Source organism: Phalaenopsis equestris, unplaced genomic scaffold (assembly GCF_001263595.1).
Source record: "Phalaenopsis equestris unplaced genomic scaffold, ASM126359v1 Scaffold000054, whole genome shotgun sequence".
Lineage (NCBI taxonomy): Eukaryota > Viridiplantae > Streptophyta > Magnoliopsida > Asparagales > Orchidaceae > Phalaenopsis > Phalaenopsis equestris.
The window spans coordinates 3,427,127-3,454,332 of record NW_018164496.1 but is presented as its reverse complement, the minus strand read 5'-3'; the positions used below and the strand labels follow the sequence as shown (position 1 = coordinate 3,454,332).

The following is a 27,206-nucleotide window of genomic DNA, read 5'->3' as shown; positions in this document are numbered from 1 at the left end:
GCGGAAATCCACTATTGATTGATGATTGCAGAAATATCTTGTCCTACAGACACGAAATCGTACTTATATTTTTCAAGGTACAACGTCGACTGACGGCGTCTGGTTTCTGGTTGGTGGTGATTGATGACGGTAGGTAGAGGTTGACGACGGTCTGCGGTGGTCGGCGGTGGTCATCAGCGATCGACGGCGGTCGTTGACGGAGGTCGGCGGTGGTCGACAACGGAGGTTGGTGGTGGTCGACGACGATTGGTGGTGATGCTGAGCTGCAACTTCTCCTCAAGACCTCAAGCTTTCTCTATACTTTCTTCCCCTTCATGAGAGGGATGAGACTCTATTTATAGTGTTCTGAGTGCAATTAATGCAGAAATATGAATCATTTTGATCGGACGGTTCAGAGAGCTTCCCTCGATCATACGACGTTTAATGGACATTTGAGTGCCTTAATAATGTTAGAATATTTGAGTGTCTTAATGATGTCAAAATTGAGTGATCTTGGGCTCGTTGGATCTGTCTTGTCGAGCCGCTCGATTTGAGTATAAACTTGTCATATTTGACAGCCGTTTGACTTTCCAAATGTGTCTTAATGACTTGACGGAAATCTTCCAATGGTGGTTTAATGACTTTATTTGAGCTTGATTTGACTCGGATTTGACCAGTTTTTATATCATTAGGTTCATCTCATCGAGCCGGTCAGTTTGACTATACGTTTGCTGAAATAGTAGCTCTAGATGAGTTTTTATCAAGATTTGAAATCGGAGCTATGGATGGCTATACATGTAGATGCATATATGTATGTATGGATATATATACATATGTGGATGCATCATGTATGTATATACATATGCGCACTCCATTTATATCAAGTGAAGCTAAACATATTCAAGGTTTTATCAATTTCGACCTTGAGACAGCTATCTGCCCTACCATGAAAGGATGGAAAGAAAATGTATGCAAATAACACACATCAGGCGAAGCAATTGATTCAATTGTCTTCTACAAGCAACTCCTTTCCCGTGCCTCCATTACCATCCTAACAAACGCAAAGAAAATATGTATAAAGACAACCACATATAAAGTGCGTGATTCATTCTTTCCTTATTTGAGGGGTTATTGTCTTCATTCTCTCATAAAGTAATGGCCAAATGCTATTATAAGAGATTTGGCCACCCTTAATGTGTCTAACAATTCGAGTGTCATCTCCTTAAGGTCAGCTGTGCCAGAGAAGCCTTATGTCGTAGATGTCAACCAATAGGCCGAGTCACACGGCCTATAGTTCTAAACTTCATTATAATATAAAATGTAATCAAATTATCTTAACTCTATATTCTTTTTTTATGTTTGATGTAAGTTATATTTGATTAAAATATTTAGATAAGTAAAATTAAAAATTTCTTACCAATTAAATTTGCTTGCACCATTAATCAAATGAATTTTAAAATAAAATTGATGGATTTTGCATACAAGGACACAATTCTTTTGTATTTACATATTTAACATTTAAAATTTAATATTTATTTATATCAATTTTAGTTTTTTTATCTCATTCAAATCAATGCTTGAAAAGATGCACTACACTTTTAAAAAAAAATTAAAAAATTATAATTTTAAAATGCTATGCTAAAAATTTAAGTATTATACAAATAAATACTAAAACTTAAATGTTAGATATATAAATACATAAACCACGACATTTCGAAATTCAATATTAGAGGGGGCTGAGAGAGGAGCCAATACATGGAGGAAAAAGGGACTTCAGCATGAAAATCGATCTGCCAGAGATTGATGGAGTCATGAATCAAGATGAGTTTATTAATTGGTTGCAATCTATTGAACGAATCTTCAAACATAAGGAGGTGTCGGAGGATAAGCGAATGAAATTAGCAGTCATCAAGCTGAAAGAGAGTATCTCTTTGTGGTGGGAAAAATTACAGAGAGAGAAAAAAAGAAGGCAATGGTAAGATTACAAAGGGGGAAAAGATGAAGAAAGCAATGAAGAGGAAATGCCTTCAACCTAATGACTACCAACATGTTTCTGAAAATCCATCACCTACGGTAGAGAGACCACCTTTTGACGAGAATTTTGACGAGAAGTTCACTGCACAGTTCGTCGAATTGCAAATGAATTACATGATATATAATCTTAAGAACCTTTTGACGAGAAGTTCACAGCACAGTTCGACTAATTGCAAATGAATTACATGATATATAATCTTAAGAACAGGTACTGTTGTATGGTTTCCAAGAAAATATAGTGCTGCTTACATTCATAACCCCCAAAACATTGCTATTTACAACAATATCTCAAAAACTTCATCTGAATCCTAAATTTTGCAAATAACAGTATTTCGGATGTTTTATGTAATTATCCCTAAACTAAAATAACATGTCGATCAACAACTTCTGCACTTCTCATCTACTTTGCAAAAAAATCAAATTTAACACAATTCAACAGAAAAAAAAAATCTACAAAATTTTCTCAGTCTTTATGAGAACAAAATACAGAAATCCTTCAATTTTAGCGACGGACACGATTCGTCGGAGGAGCGGAAGAGAAAAGACAAAAGACTCTCACCCGCCGGAGTATCGTGTCTGTTGTCAATGGAAGCTGCTTGCATCCAGACTCCAGACGCAATATCTTCTCCACTGACGGAAAACCTGAACAGGGGAGGCTTGAAGAGAGAAGAGAAGGAGATGTAACTAAGCATGTCAATGGCCAACACCTGGGCTTGGAACTGATCCCAGAATCCTCTCGTTCATTTCCATCCATTTCATTTTGGTGAAGTGGTTTGCAGTATCAGAAACAGAGCTCTGTTCTGCTTTGCTTGGAGAAGATGAATGCATGTCCATGAAATCAAAGAGAGTCCTTGCTTGAAGAGAGTGAGGGATAACCAGAAGAGAGATGAAGAGAAGTGCGGCTAAGGTTCTAATGGAAGCCATGTGTTGGAGTAGAGAAGGTTAGAGAGGGAGGGAGGTAGAATATTAGAGAATGAGGATTGGTTTAATTTGGTTGTTTGGTTTATAAGTAAACGGGGATGAAGGGGGAGAGATGGAGACAGAAGCAGGGGGTGGAAAGAGGGAGGGAGAGACGTGGAAACCAAGTTAGGGAGTACGGCTCTGCATTTCTGTTCAACATTTCTGTTCAAATCTAAGACCGCACGAAAAAGCAGAACTTTTTAAAAATTATTTTAACAAAAAATGAGATTTATGTTGAATAGGTGAATATTCACACCAAACGAATAGAGTGTAGCACGACAAAATGTTACTCGACACAGCGTCCGGAGTTTGGTCATAAGCTACGTTCAGATAACGGCTGAGATCCATCAGAGGTTGCTTTTTTTCTCTTTCATTCCTCACGGTTGATCGCAGTCTAGACTCCAGACGTAATATTTTTTCGTGTAGGACATGGGAGGGAGAAAGAGAAAAATGTACAATAATGAATAGAAATCAATTTTATCGATTTTTTTTTTCTCTTCGCTGGATCGCAGTCTAGACTCCGGACGTAATATTTGTTCGTGTAGGACATGGGAGGGTGAAAGAGAAAAATGTACAATAATGAATAGAAATCAATTTTACCGATTGAATTTTATTCATAAAAATATCTCTCCATTTGTAGCGGAGGGGATACATTATGTGAAGTTACATGGTTACCTTTTGTTTTAATGGGGCGTTACAATATCCTTTAGGTAGTTCACATCTATGGCTCTTCAACTCGATTAACCTTCGATTCAGGTGCTTGGACTCCGTGTGTCATACTTCGGTAAAGTCCAATTGTTCGGCTATGTTGAATTAGGATTGTTAGTCGGCCTCTGATGGTCTGTGGATTTGCAGGGCTGGCTCGGTCGACTTGGCCTTGCTGATTGGTTGTTCTAGTTTGACTGTCGACTATTAATCCCTGGATGAGGAGCTCTTGTCGGTGAACTAGACCAGGCTATGGTGCGAATAGTAAATTAACATAAATAACATCCAAAATTTATTATTATTATTATTTATATATTTCGTAATTTCAATTTTCTATTTATCTACATAGCAGTTAGATTCTTAATTATACCATAAAAACAACGAAAAATTATTACATCCAAACTCCATAGTCCAGTGAAAGTGTGTCATGTGGCAAGTGAGCCCCACGCCTCGAAAAGCTTGCATGTATTATGTCCCAACGATAGCTTAGGAAAATCACTTAGACCAAGTTATAACTTATTATGATAAATGTATGATTTATTTTATTATAAATTACATCTTTAAAAATCAAAATAATTATAGTTGGAATGAGCATATGGTGATATTTGCTATAAATAATCTAAAGTTCAATCATGATGGACACGATGTTTGAGAGATAGCCTTGTGAAATATATATATATATATATATATATATTCAATGAATGTATACAAATGACTATTTAGTGTATATTTTATTATATTTATATTTACTATATTGGTAATTTGGACATACTAATCGGAGAATTTATATGCTCATTTAGCACTTAATTATATTTTTAATAGAATTTTCAATGAAATTGTTGAAAATATGATTGACTTTAGTGATTTTAATGTCGTATTTTTACTGTCACGTTAGTATTAAAGGAAGTTGTGGAGGCTTTTAAAAAAATCAATGGTGGAAAATCAGTATGACCAGAGGATGTCTCAATAGAAGTACGGAAATATTTAGAAGATTTAGGAGATTCTTGGTTGGAGATTTCAAAGGACCTAGAGTCTCTTCAAAAAGTCGTGGACCTTTATCATGTAAAGGCAGCTCAGAATCTGGAAGCTGAATGGGAGACAGAGAAAAGACATATCAGGTCTACCACAAGAAAAGCCTCCCTAAGGCTCCAAGATTAATAGTGAAAAGGGCACATGAAATCCTCTTTCTTTCTTATGTTTCCAAAACAGGTTACAACAAGGTAAGTTTAGGAGATCACAATCTTTTCTTTAGGTGTGCATTCCTTGTTTCACAACATAGAAAAGTAGGTGAAGAGATGGACAAGAAAAGAAAATAATATTTTAATAGTGATAGGGTAATGAAATTCCTCACAACCTATCTATAGATGGAAACTAGAGGACACAACTTATAGGATTGACAAAACATCATAAATAAATTTATTTAGATAAATTTATTTTTTAATTAAACTAAGATTACTATTGTATTATTTTAAACAAATAAGAGAATCGATGAATTAAATATGTATAATCAAAACCTTCTGAACGTGGCTCAAGTCATTTTGTGAATCAACCAACTAATTCGACTAGCTGGTTCATTAGAATAACATGACAAACAATTCAGTCACATATATTAGCTAGATAACTCGATCAAGCAGCTTGGTTAACCAGTTTATAGGCCAATTCGGCCAGTCATCAACAAGACATCCTACGACGAGTCCTCCTAGTATGTCAGGTCAACTTCACCAACTCTCCTAAGAGGCAATATGGTCGAACGCATAGGCTATACATTCAAATATTTTATTATGTCATTTTTGTATTTTATATTTTTTGTATAACATCCAATAAATTCTCTCCCTCTTGTTCTCTTTTTCCATCTATATTCAAATGGTTAGTTAGTAATTTGACTTTTACATGTTAAACCAATTAATAAAGAAGCAAACCATGCACAAGAGCTTAAGTCATTATTACTCGAATTCCGCTCATTAATGCTTATAAAATCAACGAGGGTTAATTTTGCAAATTCAAGTCTATAGTTGACATAAATCTCCTAATATTTATTTTATAAATAAGTCGAATTACTTTTGATTTGTGACGAACGGTCTATGACAGTAGAATGATGATTTAACGGGTCGTAAAGTTACACGAAAATTCAAAACACACGCTCAGGTAATTAAAATGACAGTCAGGAGATGCCTCGATTTTTATGTGGAAATCCTAAAAAGAGAAAAAAACCATGCACGGGATCTAGCCCTGTTGAAATAATCCATCATATAATGGTTAGTATACATGCCCACTTTTCTCCCAAGATATGAGCTTGATTTGATGCAAATTAGACCAATTTTAGTGTCATTGTGTTCATCTTGTCGGGTCTGTCTGTTTAACTATAACTTTGCTGAAATAGAAATTCTAGACTATCTTAATTGAAGTTCGAACATTCTTCACCTAAAATAGTTGTCTCAAAATTCATGTCATACCTCGAGAATCACGCTGAATGATGAAAATTTATTGACGGCGTATTAATTATGTTAAATATTTTACTCATGCAAAATTTAATAACATGAAATCAACATGTAACAAATAAAGAAATTAACATTACATAAAATCATGTGTTCAAAGCTCAGCTTTGCAGAAATTCTTGTGGGGCGGCTATGAAAGTTGGACTTTTGAAGATTAACTTCGAAGACTTTTGAAGATTATTACATATTTACCTTTTTTTTTTTTCATTTTACAATAAAGACAATAATGACAATAATGCCATATTTTCCATTTGGAAGGTTTAGGAAGCAATTGGCAATGCATGATGTAGCTGCTCTTTCTTGCAAGAAACAACTTTTCCAGTGCAAAAGTGCACAGCAATGGAAGGTTTATAAAATGAAAAAAAAGGTTTAAGTGGGGTTGCAATCTTTGCCATGAAAGCAAATATCAAATGTTTGTTGCAATAAAAAAAAAGTTGTGGGGCAATGTTTGTTGGGAGATGTGGTTTTGGATTGATTATGATTTTGAAGGACAGTGCATTTAAGTTAGGCATGTATAAAGTCATAAAATAGGTTGTCACCATCACTTGGGGGGTACTAATAGGCATTAAAATGAATAATATTTTGATATATTTATAAATTTTACTATAGCGAGATGATCACGTTATCTCGATGATTTATTAGATTTTGGTTTCGCTTCTTGCTCTCAAAATGAAGAAAGACTTGTCGGAAATCACCGGTTGGGTTGGTCCGAGGCAGAAGTGAAAGGCTGGCTACCTACCTATAAAGATTCCTCACTGCACACTTTCTTAGAGCTCTTTGTCTAGGATCGGCTGCATGCTAGTGTTATGAATAGGGCATAGTACCCTGGTATAGACCTACCGTTTAGGTGGCACCAGTGAGATCAAGCTAAGGTCGGGAACTTCGTGTCGCGACTGCTCCACTCCGCTGCGGTCGCTTGAGCTGAACTTCGTTGCCTTCCCGCGAAGCGAATGGGCGGTGTGCCGTGGGTCAATGCTCTTATGGTCTAAGCTTCATACATCATCCTGTCCTAAAAATGATGTAATAATTTCTATTAGAGCATTGGTTAAAGGCTATGCTTCAATATTCACACTTGAATCTTGTATCGAGCTTTGGTCTGGGCTATGGCAACAATGTCATATGGAATTGAATGAAAAGCTCTAGTGATGGCATAAGCCAATACCTCGATGGCCATGGAAAAATTTTGGTACAACTTTACATTAGCTAACCCGAGTTATTAAAATATTATCACAAAAGCATAATAATTTTATAGTGAGATTGCGCAAATGTAGCCCATTGAACAAGGGTACTTGTATAAATTAGGAATTGATCTTATATAGCATATAAATCATAGTTTAAACAACTATGGAGGTAGGGCCGTCAAAAAAGCTCGTTGTTCGCGAACAGCTCGTGTTCTGCTCGTTAAGTAGCTCGTGTTCAGCTCGTTTGCTCGTTAAACGAGCCGAATACGAACAAATATTTAAAGCTCAAATTATAAACGAACCGAAAACAAACAGCTCTTTATTCGCTCGTGTTCAGCTCGGTTTAGCTCGAAATTAAAAAAATGAACACGAGCCAAGTCTAAGCTCGCTCAAGCTCGGCTCGTTTACAACCCTATATGGAGGTAGACTTGAACAAGTAGGGTATGTAAAGAAATTAGAGAGTTATCTTGACCAATAGAAAGTTATAAGAATTGTATCATGAACATAAAGCAAATCAAACACATGTCCAAATACAAATGCACATGAAAGATCACCATTGTATATAACAAACATTGATCACATTTATAATTCATAATTATAATGTACATCTCTCCATCTCTCTCTCTCTCTTTCCCGTGGGTGAGTTTAGTGTTTAATGAGAAAATTTTATGTAATGAGGTGCGTCCGTACTCCAATAAAATTAAGCCAGGTGTACAAAACTAAAAAAAAAACTTACATTTTGACTCATAAATTTATAATTTTTTAAAAAGAGGGCCCACTAAAATACACCTATTGACATTGTACTATTGAGTCCGAACACAAAACTGTGGAGCCCAGACGCAGAACTGCAACTGGACTCTGTGTGAAATTTTTTCGTGTTTAATAGCAATAAACTTAACACTCACAAAGTATTAAACTAAACCAAAATATATAATAATAATAATAATAATAATAATAATAATAATAATAATAATAATAATAATAATAATAATAATAATAATAATAATAATAATAATAATAATAATAATAATAATAATAATAAATGCATATTAAAATTATGAGACCATGCCCATATGTACTTTGACATAAAGAAACTCCTTATGCAATTTAACATTTAAAATAGCTATTTTTTTTTAAATTGTGACACGTGCATTATTAAAAAAAAATAGAAAAATAATTTTACATTTGAAATTGACCAAATGAAATTCAAATGAAATGAGGCTTTGATGACCAGCTTATTAGCCATATAATACACATGTTTATAGGGACCACATGAGCTTTGAAAAATATTTTCTTAAAATATCAAAATGTTATGAAATAGTGATTATTAGGCAGACTATGACTTAATATTATTCTTTCCCGGCTATCATGCTCTTACGTGTGTACCAAGTATATGCTAAACTTAGTAAACCATTCAAGACAATTAACACCTTTCTAGCGCCCTGTTTGGGAGAAAAAAGATTAGGTACGCAGAGCTGCGTACGTCTGTAACCTGCAAATACTTTGTCTAGGATCGGTTGCATGCTAGTGTTATGAATAGGGCATAGTACCCTGGTATAGACCTACCGTTTAGGTGGCACCAGTGAGATCAAGCTAAGGTCGGGAACTTCGTGTCGCGACTGCTCCACTCCGCTGCGGTCTCTTGAACTGAACTTCGTTGCCTTCCCGCGAAGCGAATGGGCGGTGTGCCGTGGGTCAATGCTCTTATGGTCTAAGCTTCATACATCATCGATCATAGCCTGTCCTAAAAATGATGTAATAATTTCTATTAGAGCATTGGTTAAAGGCTATGCTTCAATATTCACACTTGAATCTTGTATCGAGCTTTGGTCTGGGCTATGGCAACAATGTCATATGGAATTGAATGAAAAGCTCTAGTGATGGCATAAGCCAATACCTCGATGGCCATGGAAAAATTTTGGTACAACTTTACATTACCTAACCCGAGTTATTAAAATATTATCACAAAAGCATAATAATTTTATAGTGAGATTGCGCAAATGTAGCCCATTGAACAAGGGTACTTGTATAAATTAGGAATTGATCTTATATAGCATATAAATCATAGTTTAAACAACTATGGAGGTAGGGCCGTCAAAAAAGCTCGTTGTTCGCGAACAGCTCGTGTTCTGCTCGTTAAGTAGCTCGTGTTCAGCTCGTTTGCTCGTTAAACGAGCCGAATACGAACAAATATTTAAAGCTCAAATTATAAACGAACCGAAAACAAACAGCTCTTTATTCGCTCGTGTTCAGCTCGGTTTAGCTCGAAATTAAAAAAATATATATAATTATTTATATAATAATATATTACATATATTATTTATATAATTATATATTATATATATTTATATCTAAATTTAAATCATAACATCTCATGTGGTAATACGGTTAGCGTCGTCTTTTGTATACATTTGGTCCAGGTTCAAATCCCATACTTTACATCTATTTTTTTCAATTTAATTCTTCCGAGCCAATTTCGAGTCGAACACGAACATAAATATTTAAATCGAGCCGAAAACGAACACACTGTTCACGAGCCAATTTCAAACACGAGCCGATTTCGAACACGAGCTATTTTGAACGAGTTAAACACGAGCCCAGCCTGAGCTCGCTCAAGCTCGGCTCGTTTACAACCCTATATGGAGGTAGACTTGAACAAGTAGGGTATGTAAAGAAATTAGAGAGTTATCTTGACCAATAGAAAGTTATAAGAATTGTATCATGAACATAAAGCAAATCAAACACATGTCCAAATACAAATGCACATGAAAGATCACCATTGTATATAACAAACATTGATCACATTTATAATTCATAATTATAATGTACATCTCTCCATCTCTCTCTCTCTCTTTCCCGTGGGTGAGTTTAGTGTTTAATGAGAAAATTTTATGTAATGAGGTGCGTCCGTACTCCAATAAAATTAAGCCAGGTGTACAAAACTAAAAAAAAAACTTACATTTTGACTCATAAATTTATAATTTTTTAAAAAGAGGGCCCACTAAAATACACCTATTGACATTGTACTATTGAGTCCGAACACAAAACTGTGGAGCCCAGACGCAGAACTGCAACTGGACTCTGTGTGAAATTTTTTCGTGTTTAATAGCAATAAACTTAACACTCACAAAGTATTAAACTAAACCAAAATATATAATAATAATAATAATAATAATAATAATAATAATAATAATAAATGCATATTAAAATTATGAGACCATGCCCATATGTACTTTGACATAAAGAAACTCCTTATGCAATTTAACATTTAAAATAGCTATTTTTTTTTAAATTGTGACACGTGCATTATTAAAAAAAAATAGAAAAATAATTTTACATTTGAAATTGACCAAATGAAATTCAAATGAAATGAGGCTTTGATGACCAGCTTATTAGCCATATAATACACATGTTTATAGGGACCACATGAGCTTTGAAAAATATTTTCTTAAAATATCAAAATGTTATGAAATAGTGATTATTAGGCAGACTATGACTTAATATTATTCTTTCCCGGCTATCATGCTCTTACGTGTGTACCAAGTATATGCTAAACTTAGTAAACCATTCAAGACAATTAACACCTTTCTAGCGCCCTGTTTGGGAGAAAAAAGATTAGGTACGCAGAGCTGCGTACGTCTGTAACCTGCAAATAGGTTACAGGGAGGACATTCAGAGATTATAACCGCGTTATAGCCCCTGTAACCTCCCTATAACCTACCTATATATTAAAATAGAAGCGCGAAACTTACTAGAAGGTACTGTGAGTTACAGGGAGGTTACAGGGGCTATAACGCGGTTATAACCTCCAAATATCCTCCCTGTAACATATTTTCAAGTTACAGACGTACGCAGCTCTGTGTACGTCTTATGTATGCAAATCTTGGCGAGTTTCACCCGCTGTGCGGGTTCATACCGTGGGTCTTATGGTGGCGTATTTCGCCCGCGGTGTGGGGTATTTTTAATAAAATACGGGCCGTAGGTTTGACCCTGCGGCACGAGTTTCATCTCTAAAAGATTACTCTGTTGTCTTTCGCGATTCGGTTCTGACCCGCGCATTCGTCGACTGCCCTAACCTTCCTTGTCGAGGTTTCGCTTCGCGCCGTCTTCTTCCCCTGCTCATAAAACTAAAATATTAAATTTTTTTAATTTAATGATAAAGATGATTTAATATTAGGTTGGGAGGAAATTGATAGCTCCACTCAATTGATTCATATAAAACAAACTTTTGGTCAGATAATGCATGAGAGTAAGAAGATCGTTCTTGAAGAAATTAAACTTTAAAATGAAAAAACACCATGACAAGGTAAAGCAATGCTTCCCTTTACTTTGAAGGTAGCCGCATATTCTTTGTTAATATTTTTAATTATATATATATATATATATATATATATATATATATATACATCAATATATTCATTATCTTGCATGAATCTCAGGACATAACACAAATCTTATTATAACTTTTTGAATAAGAAATATTCATACTTCGATTAAAAATTATTCAGAATTTAGATTTCAGCAAACTTACAGTCATACTAATAGGTTTGGCGAGAGGGGCGCAATGATGCAAAAAGTTGGTACATTTCGAGTCAATTCAAGTTGTTAAATCACTTTTAAACATTTTTAATGCATAATTGGAAGGTCAAACAGATTACAAAGCTTATAGTTAAATCGAGCAACTCGGCGAGAGGGGGGGGGGGGAGGAGAGGAGCTGAAGTCAAACATTGCTTTTGCACCCCATATCCGATGAATACCTCACGCTCCTGTTGGTGCTAACCACTGCAACCACAACCTACCAGTTACCGTCAACCACCATTGGCCACCACTTGCTCCTTGCAGCAAAGTCACTTGTGGAGCGACGTGCATTGCGGAATCTTAGCATACATTACGAAACTGTGAAGTACCCGGTGGAGCAATACATCTTGTAATACACCGTGCACTTATGCACCCCTAAAATGATGTAACAATGCATCTTGAATATGGTGCAATGACACATCTCTAAGACGTATAACAATGCACCCCTAAAATTGTGTAAGATTACTCTTCAACAAGTATTTTTTGGGATGCTAAGACACTCCACTCAAAATGAAATTTTAAGAAGATCCACTTACATAGAATATTAGAGTTTTCATAATTTTGTGGCTTAGGTAAATACCTTGATTGCTATAGCCTCATAAATCATTTATCATAGCCCTCCCTAAAATTGATGTAAGAATTTTTGTTAGAGAATTGATTAAAGGCTTCAATATCCCCACTTAAATCTTGTATCGAGCTTTAGTTTGGGCTAACTCATGAGTGAAAACAATGTAACATGGAATTGAATGAAAAGTTTTTGTGATGGCCTAAGCTAAGTACCTCAATGGCCATGAAAAAATTTTGATACAACTTTGATAGCCTATGTTAAGCACCCCAAATGAAATGGGGCTTGGATGATCTGCTTATTAGCCATGAAATACACATGTTTATAAGGACCACATGAATTTTGAAAATATTTTCTTAAAATATAAAAATGTTATTAAATATTTCCAGTATTAGCTAGACTTTGACTACTATTTTTCTTTCCTAGCTATCTGTCTTTTATGTGCGTACGAAGTAGGGGTGTAAGTGTGTCAAGCTGACTCGTGAGTTGGCTGGAGCTCGACTTGATAAGTAGCTCGGGAACTAAGTTCGATGAGCTCAGTAAGTCAAATTCAAGCTAGCCCCAACTCGACTCGTTAGCTTGTGAGCCGGCTCAGTTAAAAGAGTATTAATAGAAAAAAATACTTAAAATATATTAAAATTAAAAATTTTATCTATAAAATATTAAAATATTTAAAAAATAATATATTGTATTTAATATAAATTAATTATTTAGTATTTCTCTCCTAATGGCTCACTCTATATGTTATTTTATTATAACACTATCTTAAATTAATATTATTTTATCTCTTTTATAATAAACAAGCTGGTTCGAACTCGTAGACTTACGCTCGAGCTTGTGCTCGAGCTCGTGGGACTCCGACGATCCCCCCGGAGCATGTCGGAAGTCCCCACACCTGCTCCAAATAGCCAACAGTTCAAAATAAATAAATAAATAAATAAATAAGAAAAAAAAAGAAGGAAAGAAAAGAAAGAAGTTTTCTTACCAATGCAAACTTTCCCGTGGGCTTCCTCGAATGTGAATTAAGAAGGAAAGAAAAGAAAAGGCTAAGTTTAATTTCTATTTCTTTTGGTGGGTTTGAGAGATCCATGATGAGATGTTTGAACTTATGAGTTATTCTGTATGGTTTGTTAGTCGTTGTTGGTTGGTGTCATATGTGAAATCTTAATACATGCAATCAAGTTCCTCTTATTTTTGGTGATATGGTTTTTGAGGATTTTATGGATTACCTTTTTTAGTGATATGCATATGTAAAACTCGCGAGTTTGATTTTACGTGGGTTAAAGACAATCAAGAACGCTATTTTTTACAAGGTATGTTGTCTTCTTATAGTGACAGATTCGTTGGTTGGTGTATTGAGTTTTCCAAGGCCTCACGCCTGCAAAAAACTATAGTTAATTACTTCTTTTAACAATTTCAGATTGTGTTATGAGTAATGAATTTTATTTTTTAGCATTCAAGAAAGATGAACTCCATGATTTCAAAGACCTCCTAATGTTAACTCTATCACTGAAGTCTTCGAAATTCTCTGCTGACGTCACATTAGACACATAGCTATGGGAGACAGTTTTACAGGTACCCGCAGGAATCACGTAGAATTGTGACTTCTTCTAGTGGGCAAATAGTCTGGAAAATTCCACTGCCAACGGTGTTCAGGAATTGATTGTATCCTTGGAGGACGGTGAGCTCGTGACATACACCATCTGTATTTTAAAAATAACATCATCATATTGTTAACTATAATTTTAACAGTTTTTTTTTCTTTTTTTAACAATTTTGATACACATTGTTAAATGATATATATGAGTTATTTTTTGTATTGTTCTGAAATGAATTTTAATTTTTTTACTTCTCAAATATCAAATATATTGCTATGACAGTTCTGTTACAAACAAAATTACTACATAAGGGTAGAAATATCATTTTTCTAGAAATAGCTGCCACATAGGTGTTTTCAAACTGCAAAAAACAAATAGTCAGCCAGCTTATTCGCAATAGCTTATTCATAAGCTGCAGCTGCCCCAAACAGACCCAATCTCAGCTTGGGTTGTAGGTATTGAGATTATGGTTGTTGAAATTACTTCATTTGGTATTCAGTGTTTTCAATTTAGCTATTTTAGGATTTCCCACTAGTTCATAAGTCATTTTTTCAGTGGGCAGGGATTCTGACATTGGATTTATCCCAAAATTTTCTAACTGCTTAGAATTGATAGCAAATTGTGAGGCTAGGATAGTGAAAATATCAGTTTTATACACACTATTTATCACCTTAGGGGTGACTGTCTCAAATGACCAATGAAATTCATTCGTGTTCATTTACTCAATCGGTGACATCTATAGTTGATATTTATTTATGAATGACGTCTGACAATAATGAATTTATTAGATTCATTTTGTTGGTATACTCACTTTTAACTAAATGTATGAAAATTTAAAAGACTCACTTGGGCAATTCAACTAATAAATCTGTCTGCATTTTAGTTGTTCGAGTTGAATTTTAGTCTTAAGCGACTAAATAAAATTAATATGACATTAACATATTCACTACACAAGAATGCAATAAATCTAATTAAATTTACACAACTTGCCTAATCAAAGAAATTAGAATGCCACTATACTAAAAGTAAGTCATGCTTTATATCGGGCTACATATTAGAATTTATAGTATGTTTATTCAATATAGATTTGGTAGGAAAAGTGATGAGCCAAAATATCAATAAAACATAATGAACATAAACCAATCATCAAGCACCTCGGATGCTTCAATAAACATTAGACAAACACAAATCCTTTTTAAATAGAAAAACACAACAACTATAAGTCATTGCTCATAAACACAATCACCATTCGATCAAGTCCATGAGCAACAATACAATTTTCTTTCGCTTTTTGCTCCTTCTGGCAAGTGAAAACAACACATTGTAAGTTGCATCCGTAGTATGTTTGGCTATGTTGGACAATGCCTCTTGTTATCGATGACTTGTTACAACTCATTTTTCATGATTCAATATCTATGAATTATGTAAGTACAACTAGCCAAATCAATCTTAAACCATAAACAAATACAAAGAAAAATGTGCAAAATTCATACAACGTGTAGTGTTGCTACACAACTACAACTATGACATATTCTATAAAGAATAAAATTCAACAAGAACAAAAATGAGTATTTGTTAAGTCGTGCGCTAAAGCTTTGAAAGGAGATGTCTTGTGTCAATCAAATTCACGAGCACTAATATTTGAAATGTAAAGCTGCTCATAATAAGTGGTTGTGCACGTGTCGAGAAGAAGGAAGATGACTTTGCTAGGAAGTGCTAGGGTGTTAAGGAAGGGAGTTGGAAGGATGAAATTGTGAATGTTTCGATGACGAGAAATTATTAGGTGTGGAATAAGTACGTGCGAATTTTGTTGTATTTTGATTGTATTTGTTGTGTCAGTACAACCAAAATATATTGAAATCCATATGTGCAGAATTCACACTTAATAATTTTTCCTCGATGGCTGGTTTTTTCTCGTGAACTGGGAGAAGAAACACATGGATAAGGAGAGGAAGGATCGTGTGGCCTAGAGAAAGGAGAGTTTTGAATTGCTATGGTGCAGGGATGATCGAAGCAGGAAAAAGGGGAAAACAATTATATGTGGTTTAACAAATCAAGAATGAACCTAGGAAAATTGAGACGGTAGTGATATAGATGTGGATTCCGCACATGCAAATTTTGTTGTGTTTTGGTTGTATTAATTATATCAGTACAGCCAATACAACCAAAATACAACGAAATCTGCTTGTACGTACGCCGCACCTAATAATTGCTTATTTCTATTAGCACGTTTTAGAGGGCATAAATGCAAAATAGATTATTTAGTTGTTAGATTTGAAAAATATATAAATATTATCTTTATCATAAAACATGGACTAATCAAAATATTTAATATAATATTAACATTTTAATCACTTGAACTCAAAATTTCATTACTGAGTTTATAAGCATGATTATAATAAAAATATTATATTAAATATTTGAGTTGAGAAATTTACATAGAAAAGAAGCTGGCATTAAACCCTAAACACTGTTGCCCTTAAAATTTCTGAGCACGATTCCCTTTTCCAATGGTTCTTACCCGAATCATCTTCTTCAATCGTCTGATTTCTTCTCGTACAACCCCGATTTCCCTTGATACCATATCTCGCCGGGAGTTCTTCCCCGTGTTTATCGTTGATTCATCTCCTTTCTTTCTTACCAGGGGAATCTCTTCACTCGTTGGTGGGGATTCTAAACCTGCGAAACCGAAGAGTCTGTCATCAATATTTGCCGATTCATCAGCGGATTCGCAATCCAAAAAGCCACTACTTTGCCCTAGCGATGTTAAAGCAAAGTGGGGGAAGAGAGACGAGAACAAGCAACAGCAAATTGTTAGAGCTTCCATGTTTTGTCATATGCAAGAGAAAAAGTTCCCTGAGGAACTCTCTCCTGAGGCAGCGCTGCTCTTGAAGGTTTTGCAGGAGGAATTGTATGTGAAGTTGCAACCCAACGAGGTCCGGGCAAATTTGCCTTCTCGACATCTGCTTAGGTTGGCAGCGGAGAAGCTAGGTCAGCGTCATCAGGAAATTGCTAAGTGAGTTGTTTTGCTATTGGATTAGATAAAAAGTGTACTTTTCTGCTAATGGTTGTATGTAAGTTCACATGTTTGAATTGTTGGATTCAACATTGTGTTTAAACTACACCAAAACTCCACTAGCACGACAAAGATAAGAGGAAAGTAAGAATGTAGAGAATAAAGGAAGTTTAGATTGCAAAGTAGTAAGAACTTTCATTTTTGCAATATAATAGAATTGCGTACAAGATATTATGTAACTTGAATTGTTCTGGTAATCACTTAGTTGTAAACTTGGATCAGAGTTGTAGCACTACTAGTAATACTATGTATTTATAAGTGATTAGGATTACAAAGAACTGAGCTCAAGCCAAGTCGATCCGAGTATATTGTGGATTGGACTTAGCTTACTCATATTATAAGCTGTTTATATTCGGTTTAAGCTCTGGTCGGGCTTTAACATGTATGTTCATGCTTTGCTTTGTTGAATTTTTTTTAATAATCTTATTTGGCTTATTTATATTAACTGAATGAGTAATAAATAATTTAAAATTAGAATAATAATTTAAAAATTAGAATGAGTATCTAGCTTTTTCAAATACATGTTAATAAATAATTTAACAAATCTAAATAAACAAGCAATTCAATATATTATGAATTAGTATATTACACCAATTAAATAAGGTATATATAAGTTGTGAGCAACTTTCTTTGCAATCAAATAACATAAATAAGTACTAACAAACTTATTCATTGAATTTCAAAAATAAAAATGAATTGTATTTAATTTTTATTCATATTGATTTTAAATTATAAATATTATTATATGATTGATAATTAATTCTAAAATTTTATTGATATTAAATTATAATATATTTTTATTAAATATATAATTAAACAAGTTATAGTTATTCAAATTTTATTTAAATAATATATCATTTATGATATGAACTATTATTGAGCTTAATATTGAGCATTTAACAACTTATTTGTTGAACAACAAATGAGTTTGTTTGTGACATAAATAAATGAGTTGGTTCATGTTCAATTATCTAATCAATGATCATGAACAAGCTCTAATTGAGTCGAGCGACTAGAAGTTTGTTAAATATTTGGTTCATTTGTAGCCCTTGATATAATAATAAGTTAAAGTAAATTACATAACAAAATCCTTTGAAGTTTCTACATGAATATTTTCTTTTCCTTTTTGTTTTTCTTTCTTCTTCGTCCTCTCCAATCAAGTTTATAAATCATGAACATTTTCTCTTCTTTATTGTTTCTTATCTCTCATCTTCCTCAATTGTTATTTTTTGTCACAGCTTTGAGAGTTTCTACATTTTGCATCAACGATTTTATGCAGACCAATTTTAGTCTTCCATGTCTAATTACCGATCACAATATAAAAATTTTGCAAACAGTATGTGATGGTCATAGAGGCATCCTAATTTGATCTTTTATAGAAGAGAATTCCCAAATTTATATAAGAATGATAAGCTTTGCTTTTATCATGAACAATTTTTCCCTCTCCTTTTTGGCTGAGTTATTTACTATTTTGCCATTATGGGTTGATTCTTGCTCAAGTTCTTCCCATTATTTTTCATTGACAGCTACATTCTTCTCATTTTTGCATAAACATTACATTTATTTGAATATGTGTCATTTTAGTATATATTTAAAATAAAAGTGCTTAAAAAAGGTTTCATTCTTTTTTTATCATAAAGTATAAAAATCATTGGATTGAAGAAAATGAGTCATTGAAGAGGAAATATTTTTGCATGTGAAGTCAGCCAGTGATGGCACATAAGCACTCGGCCAACGATACCGGGTTGTTTAGAGGCTACCTTTGCACTTTTCTATTAAAGATGTTCATTTTGAACTTACCAATGAAATATTTTTCATTGTAATGATTATTTGTTTGCATTGTATTAATTATTTATTGAATTTCCTTGTTGAATCTATTATTGAACTTATATATAATAAGCCCTAAATGTATTTATGAGAACTGTGTTTATCCCATTTTGAATTTTTTCATAGTATAGATGTATAATTCATGTAAAATTTGCCAATAAAAGATTGGAATTGTATTAAATATTTGTTAAATTCACATGTTGAAATTTCCGTTTGACTTTCATGTAATAAGCCTTGAATTAATATGAGAATGTTGTTACTCCTTTTTTTTTCTCTAAATATGATATTGTTGCTTCTCAGCCACTCTTGGCGGAACCTCTTCATAATTGAACTTGGTAACTTGTCTATGATGAGTTTTAGATCTAGATTTGCTCGAGATCTTATTAAGGCTAAAAGACGAGCAATTATTAAAAAAACAAAACATTGATTTTATAAACTTAAGTCGTCTAAGCTAGGTTTTGTCGAGTACATTAAGAGTAATTTTTAGGAGAAACCTAAAGAAGTGTTTAAGAAACTTGAAGAAACGTTTTAAGTGAGAATTACTAAAATTGTGGGTTGAAATACAATTTTTGAAGGATTGCTTAGTTCAGTTTGAGATATAGCGTGAAGAGTTTGAAAGTTTATTCTTGGTCTTTAAGGAGCGACATGCTGAGTTAGAGAATCAAAGTGAATCACAAATAGGGAAAGAATGGCTTTCACATGTTTGAAGGGATGTAGATGATTTCATAAGTAAATTTTGTATATTTAAGGCTAGGCTCAGCCAAATGAAGTGTAAGGGGATGAGCTCATTAGGTTGGGCACAAGACAAACTAGCTGGATAGTTCAAGAATGGAGCTTGTTAGCCAAGCTTGGAATGAACCTTGAGTTGATTCGCCAATTGGGTTTTATGAAGAGGTCTTAGCCAAGTTTGAGATTGGCTCACTAGCCAACTGAAAAGGGAGCTTCATGGTGGCTCATGATACAATTGTCTAATACCCGCTCCAAATTAGCCCGATTGGTCCAGATTATAGAGCCACTTAGCAATCATCATTAGAAGACCCATTGAGTCTTTAATTTTCAATTACAGACTTTTAGTTCTAATCCGAGTTTATATTTGTGTTACATGACCATTTCATTTTCTTATTTTTCAGTATTATTGTAACATGCGTAGCTAATTCTATAGCTTTTGTTGTAGTGCTCTAAATATCAGATCTTTATTTATAAATTAGGAATCTTAGGAAGAATTGAGGGTTCTTCCTCTGAAATCTCAGTTTTGTATCTCTTTTATTCTTTTTTGCTCTCTTAAGCTTCATATTGGATTTTCCCTTCCCATAACTCTTCTCTACTCTTTCTTTTGTTCTTTCTTATTTTCTTTGAATCAGTAAGATTCTACTATAACTCATGTAAAAAAATAGGATCCAATCATTGTAAATAATATTTTGTGAATCACTTTTTGTAATATTCATTGTTTCTGTCATATTGTACAGGAGAATTGACGGAGTAATTAGATTAAACTTTTTGAATAATTTGAGAAGAACTAGCAATTGAATATTTAATTACTAATTTAATATTCTATCATAATGAGCTATTGTTTTGATTGATGTTTATTCGCTCTTTGTAAACGTCAACATTGCTATTAGTTTACAAATAGTTTCATGTTGGTTCCCTTTTGATTTTGCTTGGCTATTTCCTCTGCTTTCGCCATTGTAGCTCTACAAAATCTTTCTTCATAACAATTTTTCCTTGGGATCAAATATAATTCTAGAAGAACAGAAGTTTGTTAAAGATAAAACGTTAACAAAGTTAATAACGGTCAGCCAAAGTATCTTTTACTATTCAGCTGACCAGCTGACCCCAATCCTTCTTAAATGAAAATAAAGCTGAGCAAAATCTGAGGACTTTGAGTTGATTTTTTTGGAGACCTTATACGAGAAATGTTCTTACAAAATGTCAGGACTTGCATATTCTTTTATGAAAATGCACGATGATAGCCAAAGTATCTTTTTGAAAATATAATTGCATTATGTTGATAATCATTATTTTTTATTAACTTCAAATAATAATATTTGTTATTGTTAATAAAAAAATTAAATTCATGTTTAATCATTCTGTGAGTAGGTTTCATAAAAATAACAAATCATGTCATTAATTCATCCTTTTGATATGTGGAACAAACAATATTTCAGTTTTTAGACAAATTAGTTATGTTCTTTTAGCATCAGCTCTGGGAATGGAATATTGAGCAAAGATGTGAACTGCTCTATTGTTGCTACTTCACATCATAGGGAGTTTTCTTTTGAGATAAACTTTGTGCACCTGAAAATGAAGATGCAAATTTCACATATTCGTCTGTTTTTTTACCTATTTGATGTTAATTTTTAATTTGTAAATCAGCTAATTTATTTCTCCTTACTAGTTTTTATTGTCCCGTCTTCTCTCAAATGATCAGTTATGATTAATGACAGGTGGTTATCTGGAAGTCACCTAAAAAAGGTTGCTCTGCTTGGTTGCCCATCTATCGAGAGAAAAACAGTGTTTGCATCCAAACGATTACGTTCGTTCTTCAATATTCAAGAAGATATAGTAAGTAACGTTTTTTAACCCTCTGCTCAAAAAATTTCAAGCTGTTTTTCTAAAAATGAGAAGTGATATCTAGTAGTAGTTTAAAATCTTTACAGATATGCCGTGGTTGCAAGCTAAAAACTTCTTGCAAATTTGTAAACCAAAGAGTAGACAAAGTGGAGAGAGTGATTTTAGCCGATGTAATGAGGCTCCTCACTATATTAGCTTTTGATGCTGTTCCTCAGCAACTGTCAGTTCCTTCTGATGTGAAACTCTCTGTCGATAAATTGCTGAAAGAAGCCATCAATCTAAGTGCATGACATGCATGATAGTTCAGAGTTTTTCCAAATGGAACTGAAATATGTACAGTTATTGATAGATCTGAAAGGAAAAGAAGAGGAATATTGAAGATGTTTCAGCCTTTTAAGCAAATGTAAATGCCTCAAGCCACGTCTTCGGATAATGGCTCTGCTATTGTTTTATGGTAAGAAAATTCATTTATGCATGAATCTCATTATGCACATTAGAACTATGGAGCCTGGCACCCAAACTGAAAGAAAAAGTTGTCCAGGAGATTATATGCATATATGTGGAATGAAATATAGACGATTTGAGCTCTTTACAACCAGACTAATAGCAGCCCGCATTATAGAAATTGGAGCTTGATTTTCACTATGTTTGTTGGCTTATTGCCAGTCATCATGCAAGCATCCTACCAGGGATTTTCAACTATGTTAGTTTGTTTTCCAGTCTGTATGACAATAAACTTGTCCTCTTATAGGGTGGTAATTCAATTTCATTTTGGGGGGCATATACATAAATAGCACACATTTCTTATGCATTCACATATCAGAGCTAAACTTTCATATTTACACATATCGCACAAATTCTTAATATCGCATCATAAATAGCATTATTATCACTTTTTTTTAAAATGAAATGTACCTTTTCATGTTTGAAGCACAAAGTGCTATGTATGTACATATGAAAGTTTGGTATGAGATATGTAAATACATATGAAATGTCCCGTTAACTATTTTAAAGAGGTTGATAACACCACCTCCAACCTATGCGACTTGTTTTTGCTATTCAAATAGTCACCTTATCTTTCTTGCTTACGAAAGGTTAAAGTATATTGAAAATGCACGATGATAGCTCAATAACTTAGCTTCTGCTTTTGAATGGAGCCATCTTGGATTGTACATTTCCAAAATGACTAGCGAAGATGGTTATGGAAGCCATGAAGGAAAAAAGGTAGAGAAGCATTAGTTTATGGTCTTCAGAACCAATTTCTCGTGGCGATGCACACTCGTTGAATGGTTTATGTATGTTTTATTCGTTAAGCAAGCCAACTGAACGCTAACAATTTTTTTTAGCTTGACTTATGAACGAGCCGAACACAAGTATAAAGTTGTTTGTTTGTATTTGGATCGTTTTGGCTCAAACTAATTAAATAAATAAATAATATTATTAATTTATATCTTTTTATTTTAATTTTTTATATGTATTAAAAATGCTAAAATTAATTCATTGAAAATTTTATTTTGGTCTTATGTTCATAAGTAAATAAGTTTAGGCATTAGATATGTATATAAATATGTATATATATTTAAATTTTGCTAAAATAAAGCATTAGTGTAATCAATTTTTTTATAATTTAGGAATTATATATATATATATATATATATATGTAAATGTATAGACGCATTTTCTGTCCGGACACCTGACGTACCTCTACGCACGGCGAAAGTTATTTTTGAGTTATTTTCAGATTATTTCTGGGTTATTTTCAATAATATTGAAATAACCCAGAAATAATCAAAAAATAAAGACCGGGGGTTATTTCTGAATTATTTTCAAGATTATTGAAAATAACTCGGAAATAACCTGAAAATAACTCAAGAATAACCCACGCCGCATATAGAACTATGTCAGGAGTCTGCACAGAAAAAACGCTCCATAGTGAGGCCTTAAATCTTGCTTAGAATAGTTTATATAAATACAAAAGAATTTGGTGGTATTTATGTAATTGGTACCCGCAAGCCATAACTCGGCGGGGTTTGCCACTAGAGTTTTACATTTTTAGTCCCTCCTCGTCTCAATAGAAAAGAACCCGACTAACAATATTCCTTTCCAGAACATGAGTTTATTTCAAACATAAAAATTTATAAACGAGTCCAATACAAAAAAAAAAAAAAAGAATATTGTGCTCAATTACGCCTTCAAGTCTACAGGAAGTTCTTCTGTACGGATACCGTGCTTAAATTTACATGTAGTGTATGATCAGGATAGCTGAAATATATATATTTTTGTTTTTTCTATTGTTAGAGCGAGGCTCACTCTAATTTTTTTCACTGTTTTGATCGGACACAGCACGTAAAATTTAAGTGCGGTGTTCGTACACAATAATTTTTCTCAATCTAGATGCTAATATATATATATTTCTAAGAACATATTTGTAGGTGTACACAAGTGCGTATGAGATTTGCGGCGGAGAAAAACTTCCAAGTAAATTCACATTCATGCTCCGCGTTCGTGGGGACCACACCATCACGTGCAAATGACACCGTACAGCCAGAAAAACTGGCTTGATACTAAACTGTTAACCGATTCACACTGGACCGGAAAATCAAGCGACTTCGGTTCAAACCACTGGACCGTCCTCGCACGTGCACCAATCGTGCGTGTGTTATTTATTTAATAATTATATTTCGCTATTTTTAATCTTATTATTTAGCAATTATGTAGGCGCTTAATTTTGGGGGCAAGGCGCAGGCATTTTTATCGGCAGCTTCGGCATGGCCCGCATGCGGGCCCCACCGTCACGCGGCGCGAGAGGCGCGCTGCTCCCACCTCCTTTCTTTCGCGTGGGCCCCACAAACCGTCAAACTACATCGTCATCGAATGCCGGTCCCACATCCTCCTCCTCGCTGTCTGATCATTTCAGCGAAACACGGAACTGATCAATCAGAACTTGCCTCGTGGCACTCGTGATCTCCCTCCCCCCCCCCCCCCCCCCTTTCGCCCGTGACAACGTTGGAGCACCGTACAGTCTTCTGAACCGAACCGGTTTGGATTCCTCGGCTTCTCAACATCACCGTCCGTTAGTCTACTGGACTGAGAAAATGAAATGTACGGTGGATGATGATTCGTCCCCGCAGTCAGAGTCTCTCCGACAATATTCGAGTTGTCATTGGACGATCTTCGCTACAGGGATGGCTACACAAAATTAGCAAATACAAGTGTAGCCCTTGTGTAGCCCTGGTGGCCTGCAGCGAAGTCCAAATACATTTACCACTTTATCCTTGAAGTAGCATCGTGGCATTCTCGTAGTTTTCTGCAATAGTTTGGATATTTTATTTTTGCCCTTTTTCTTTCAGAGGCTAACGCCGTCTATCTAACAAGTGTTGATGGGGGAAAGGTTACAGCTCGTGAGCTCCAGCAAATTATATGGTCGCTTGATTCTGATTTGAAGTAATGATCGTCTTTCTCTCTCTCCTTCAGATCTGCTGCTGATGTAGTTGCTGCTTCTGCTGCTGGTGCTATTTTTCTTCTTTGGAAGTGCTGGATCTCTGTGCTTCGAGAGCGTTGTTCTAGTAAGATTTGAGATTGTTTTGTGACAATTTCTAAGCACTTTTAGTGGAAGGTTTGGGATTGTTCTGTGACAATTTCTAAGCAGTTTTAGTGGAAGATACGGGGATTGAGTGGCTTGAAGGGCGATTAGGGTTTCAATTTGTTTTTTAGGAAGAGGATGACTTCGGGGACGAGGCTGCCCACATGGAAGGAGAGGGAGAACAACAAAAGGAGAGAACGGCGGAGGCGTGCGATCGCTGCGAAGATCTACGCTGGCCTGAGGATGTATGGGAATTACAAACTTCCCAAGCACTGCGATAACAACGAGGTTCTCAAAGCTCTGTGTAACGAGGCTGGATGGGCCGTCGAGCCTGATGGCACCACTTACCGAAAGGTACAATGCTATTTTGTTTTCACTTTCTCTTCAATGTAAAACCTGCGAAGATTGTTAACGAAGTTCATTTGTGATTCTACGGAAAGGGGGTTTATTACTGGATTTTTGACCTAGGCAGCAGGCTATGTAACGTTTGCAGGCAGGGCACGGAAGTTCAATGAGTTGTGTAGTTAGCCTTTCGCAAAACCAATTGTTGAATATTAGAAAATTCTTGTTTGGTAAGCCGGCAGAATCACAGCGAGTGGTTTCACAAAACTGTACTCATTGATTAGGGTTACCCAAAATAAAAAATTGATTGAAAAAATCGATGTTCTCGTTCGATCATGTTTTGCTCATAAAAATATGATTCCTTAACAGCGTTTCAAGTAGCGATCGAGAATGAGAACTTGAAGTTTTTCTTATAAATATAATGATGTTTCCTGTCTTCGCTTTTGCCGGTGGATCGGCTCATATTACTTCCATTCCTTTAGGGTTTCTGCTTTTTAAGTTAGATTTTTGTTGCTCTTTGGAACAAATTACTCAATGTGAAGGCCAGCTAGGAAAGTAAGATTTAAGAGGATTTGAGACCTATTATATGGCTATCGTCTTCAAATTGCCCAGGTGTGAAAGCGCAGGAATCTTTGAATTTGATCGAGCTGCTTTTTTTCTGGATTTCTTGATTTCCAGCATTTAGATTTCTGAGTCGTTGGTCTCATAAAAACCCTTGTCGGCCCAGCTAGTTTCTTGTTTTCATGGTTTATGTTTATATATCTAACATCTAAACTTTCAAACCTATGACATCACATCAAAATTAGTCAATTTCTATGAGTGAAATACAATTTATCCTTAGTTTAATGACATATAAATGTAAAGATCAAATTTTTTTGTGGTAGATATGTAAATATATATGAATTTCCCTTTAATTTATTATCCTCTGATTTTCTTTGTTTCTGCAAAATAAAGTCTTTTTTATTTATTTATTTTCTCACTAACAATATGATTAAATGGTTGAAATACTTGCCTTCGATACATTTCATTGCAACATAGGAATTCTACTAAAATTGGTGGCTGCACATGTTGGCTTGCCACAGTTTTACTAATTTCTTTTTTATGATTCCGATTATCATGACTGTAGAAATCCAAGCAGTATTGGCTTTAGCTTTAAATAAAAATTAGTAATTTTGTTTAGGTTCAAGAGTTTTAAAACCCCACTGTAATGTTATATATGATTTTACCAATCGAAGAACATATGTTTAATGTACTGGCAACTCAATTATCTATATAAGCTCAAAACCAACAAATCCAATCGATTATAAGCCCAAAATTCAGACTTGACATCTTGACTTTAGAAATCCTAGAATTATTAACTTAGCTCTAGATAACTAATTATTAACGTTGTTCAAGCTTTTTAAGTTTTGAACTCCCAAGTAAATAGGATTTTTCCAATTAAAGAACATATGCTTAATTTAGTGGTAACTCAAATATTAATATATGCTGAAGTTCAATATATATATATATATATATATACACATACATACATTCAAAAAATTTGGCTAAAGACTGTGATACGAGCACTCAACCAAACTCATGTGCCTAACCACTGGACTTATCCGCTCATTGGCGGGTTCAAACTCCTGACCCATGGGACATTAGAACTGATTTTGCAGATATATATATATATATATATATATATATATATATATATATATATATAATTTAAA

General features: G+C 34.2%; 2 protein-coding genes across 2 annotated transcripts in view; both read left to right on the top strand.

Moving 5' to 3' along the window:
- Nucleotides 1-16,549: 16,549 nt before the first annotated feature.
- Nucleotides 16,550-22,607, top strand: LOC110019295. The gene is made up of 3 exons (XM_020716917.1): nucleotides 16,550-17,111; nucleotides 21,443-21,560; nucleotides 21,656-22,607. Exons 1-3 carry the CDS (start codon nucleotides 16,606-16,608, stop codon nucleotides 21,857-21,859), a joined length of 828 nt encoding a protein of 275 aa, XP_020572576.1. The 5' UTR covers nucleotides 16,550-16,605; the 3' UTR covers nucleotides 21,860-22,607.
- Nucleotides 22,608-24,972: 2,365 nt separating this feature from the next.
- The window catches only part of LOC110019323 (BES1/BZR1 homolog protein 3-like), a 3,450-nt gene continuing 1,216 nt past the window's right edge, over nucleotides 24,973-27,206 (top strand). Inside the window, exon 1 of the mRNA XM_020716946.1 lies at nucleotides 24,973-25,541. Within this exon, the coding sequence (XP_020572605.1) occupies nucleotides 25,291-25,541 (251 nt within the window). The 5' untranslated portion in view covers nucleotides 24,973-25,290. The remainder of the gene's footprint in view (nucleotides 25,542-27,206) is intronic.

Excerpts from the sequence above, each read along its gene's own strand:
- LOC110019295 (XM_020716917.1), top strand. The coding sequence starts at position 16,606 with ATGGTTCTTACCCGAATCATCTTCTTCAATCGTCTGATTTCTTCTCGT. Across the intron at positions 17,112-21,442 it reads CGTCATCAGGAAATTGCTAA|GTGGTTATCTGGAAGTCACC; the intron begins GTGAGTTGTTTT and ends GATTAATGACAG. Across the intron at positions 21,561-21,655 it reads TCAATATTCAAGAAGATATA|ATATGCCGTGGTTGCAAGCT; the intron begins GTAAGTAACGTT and ends AAATCTTTACAG.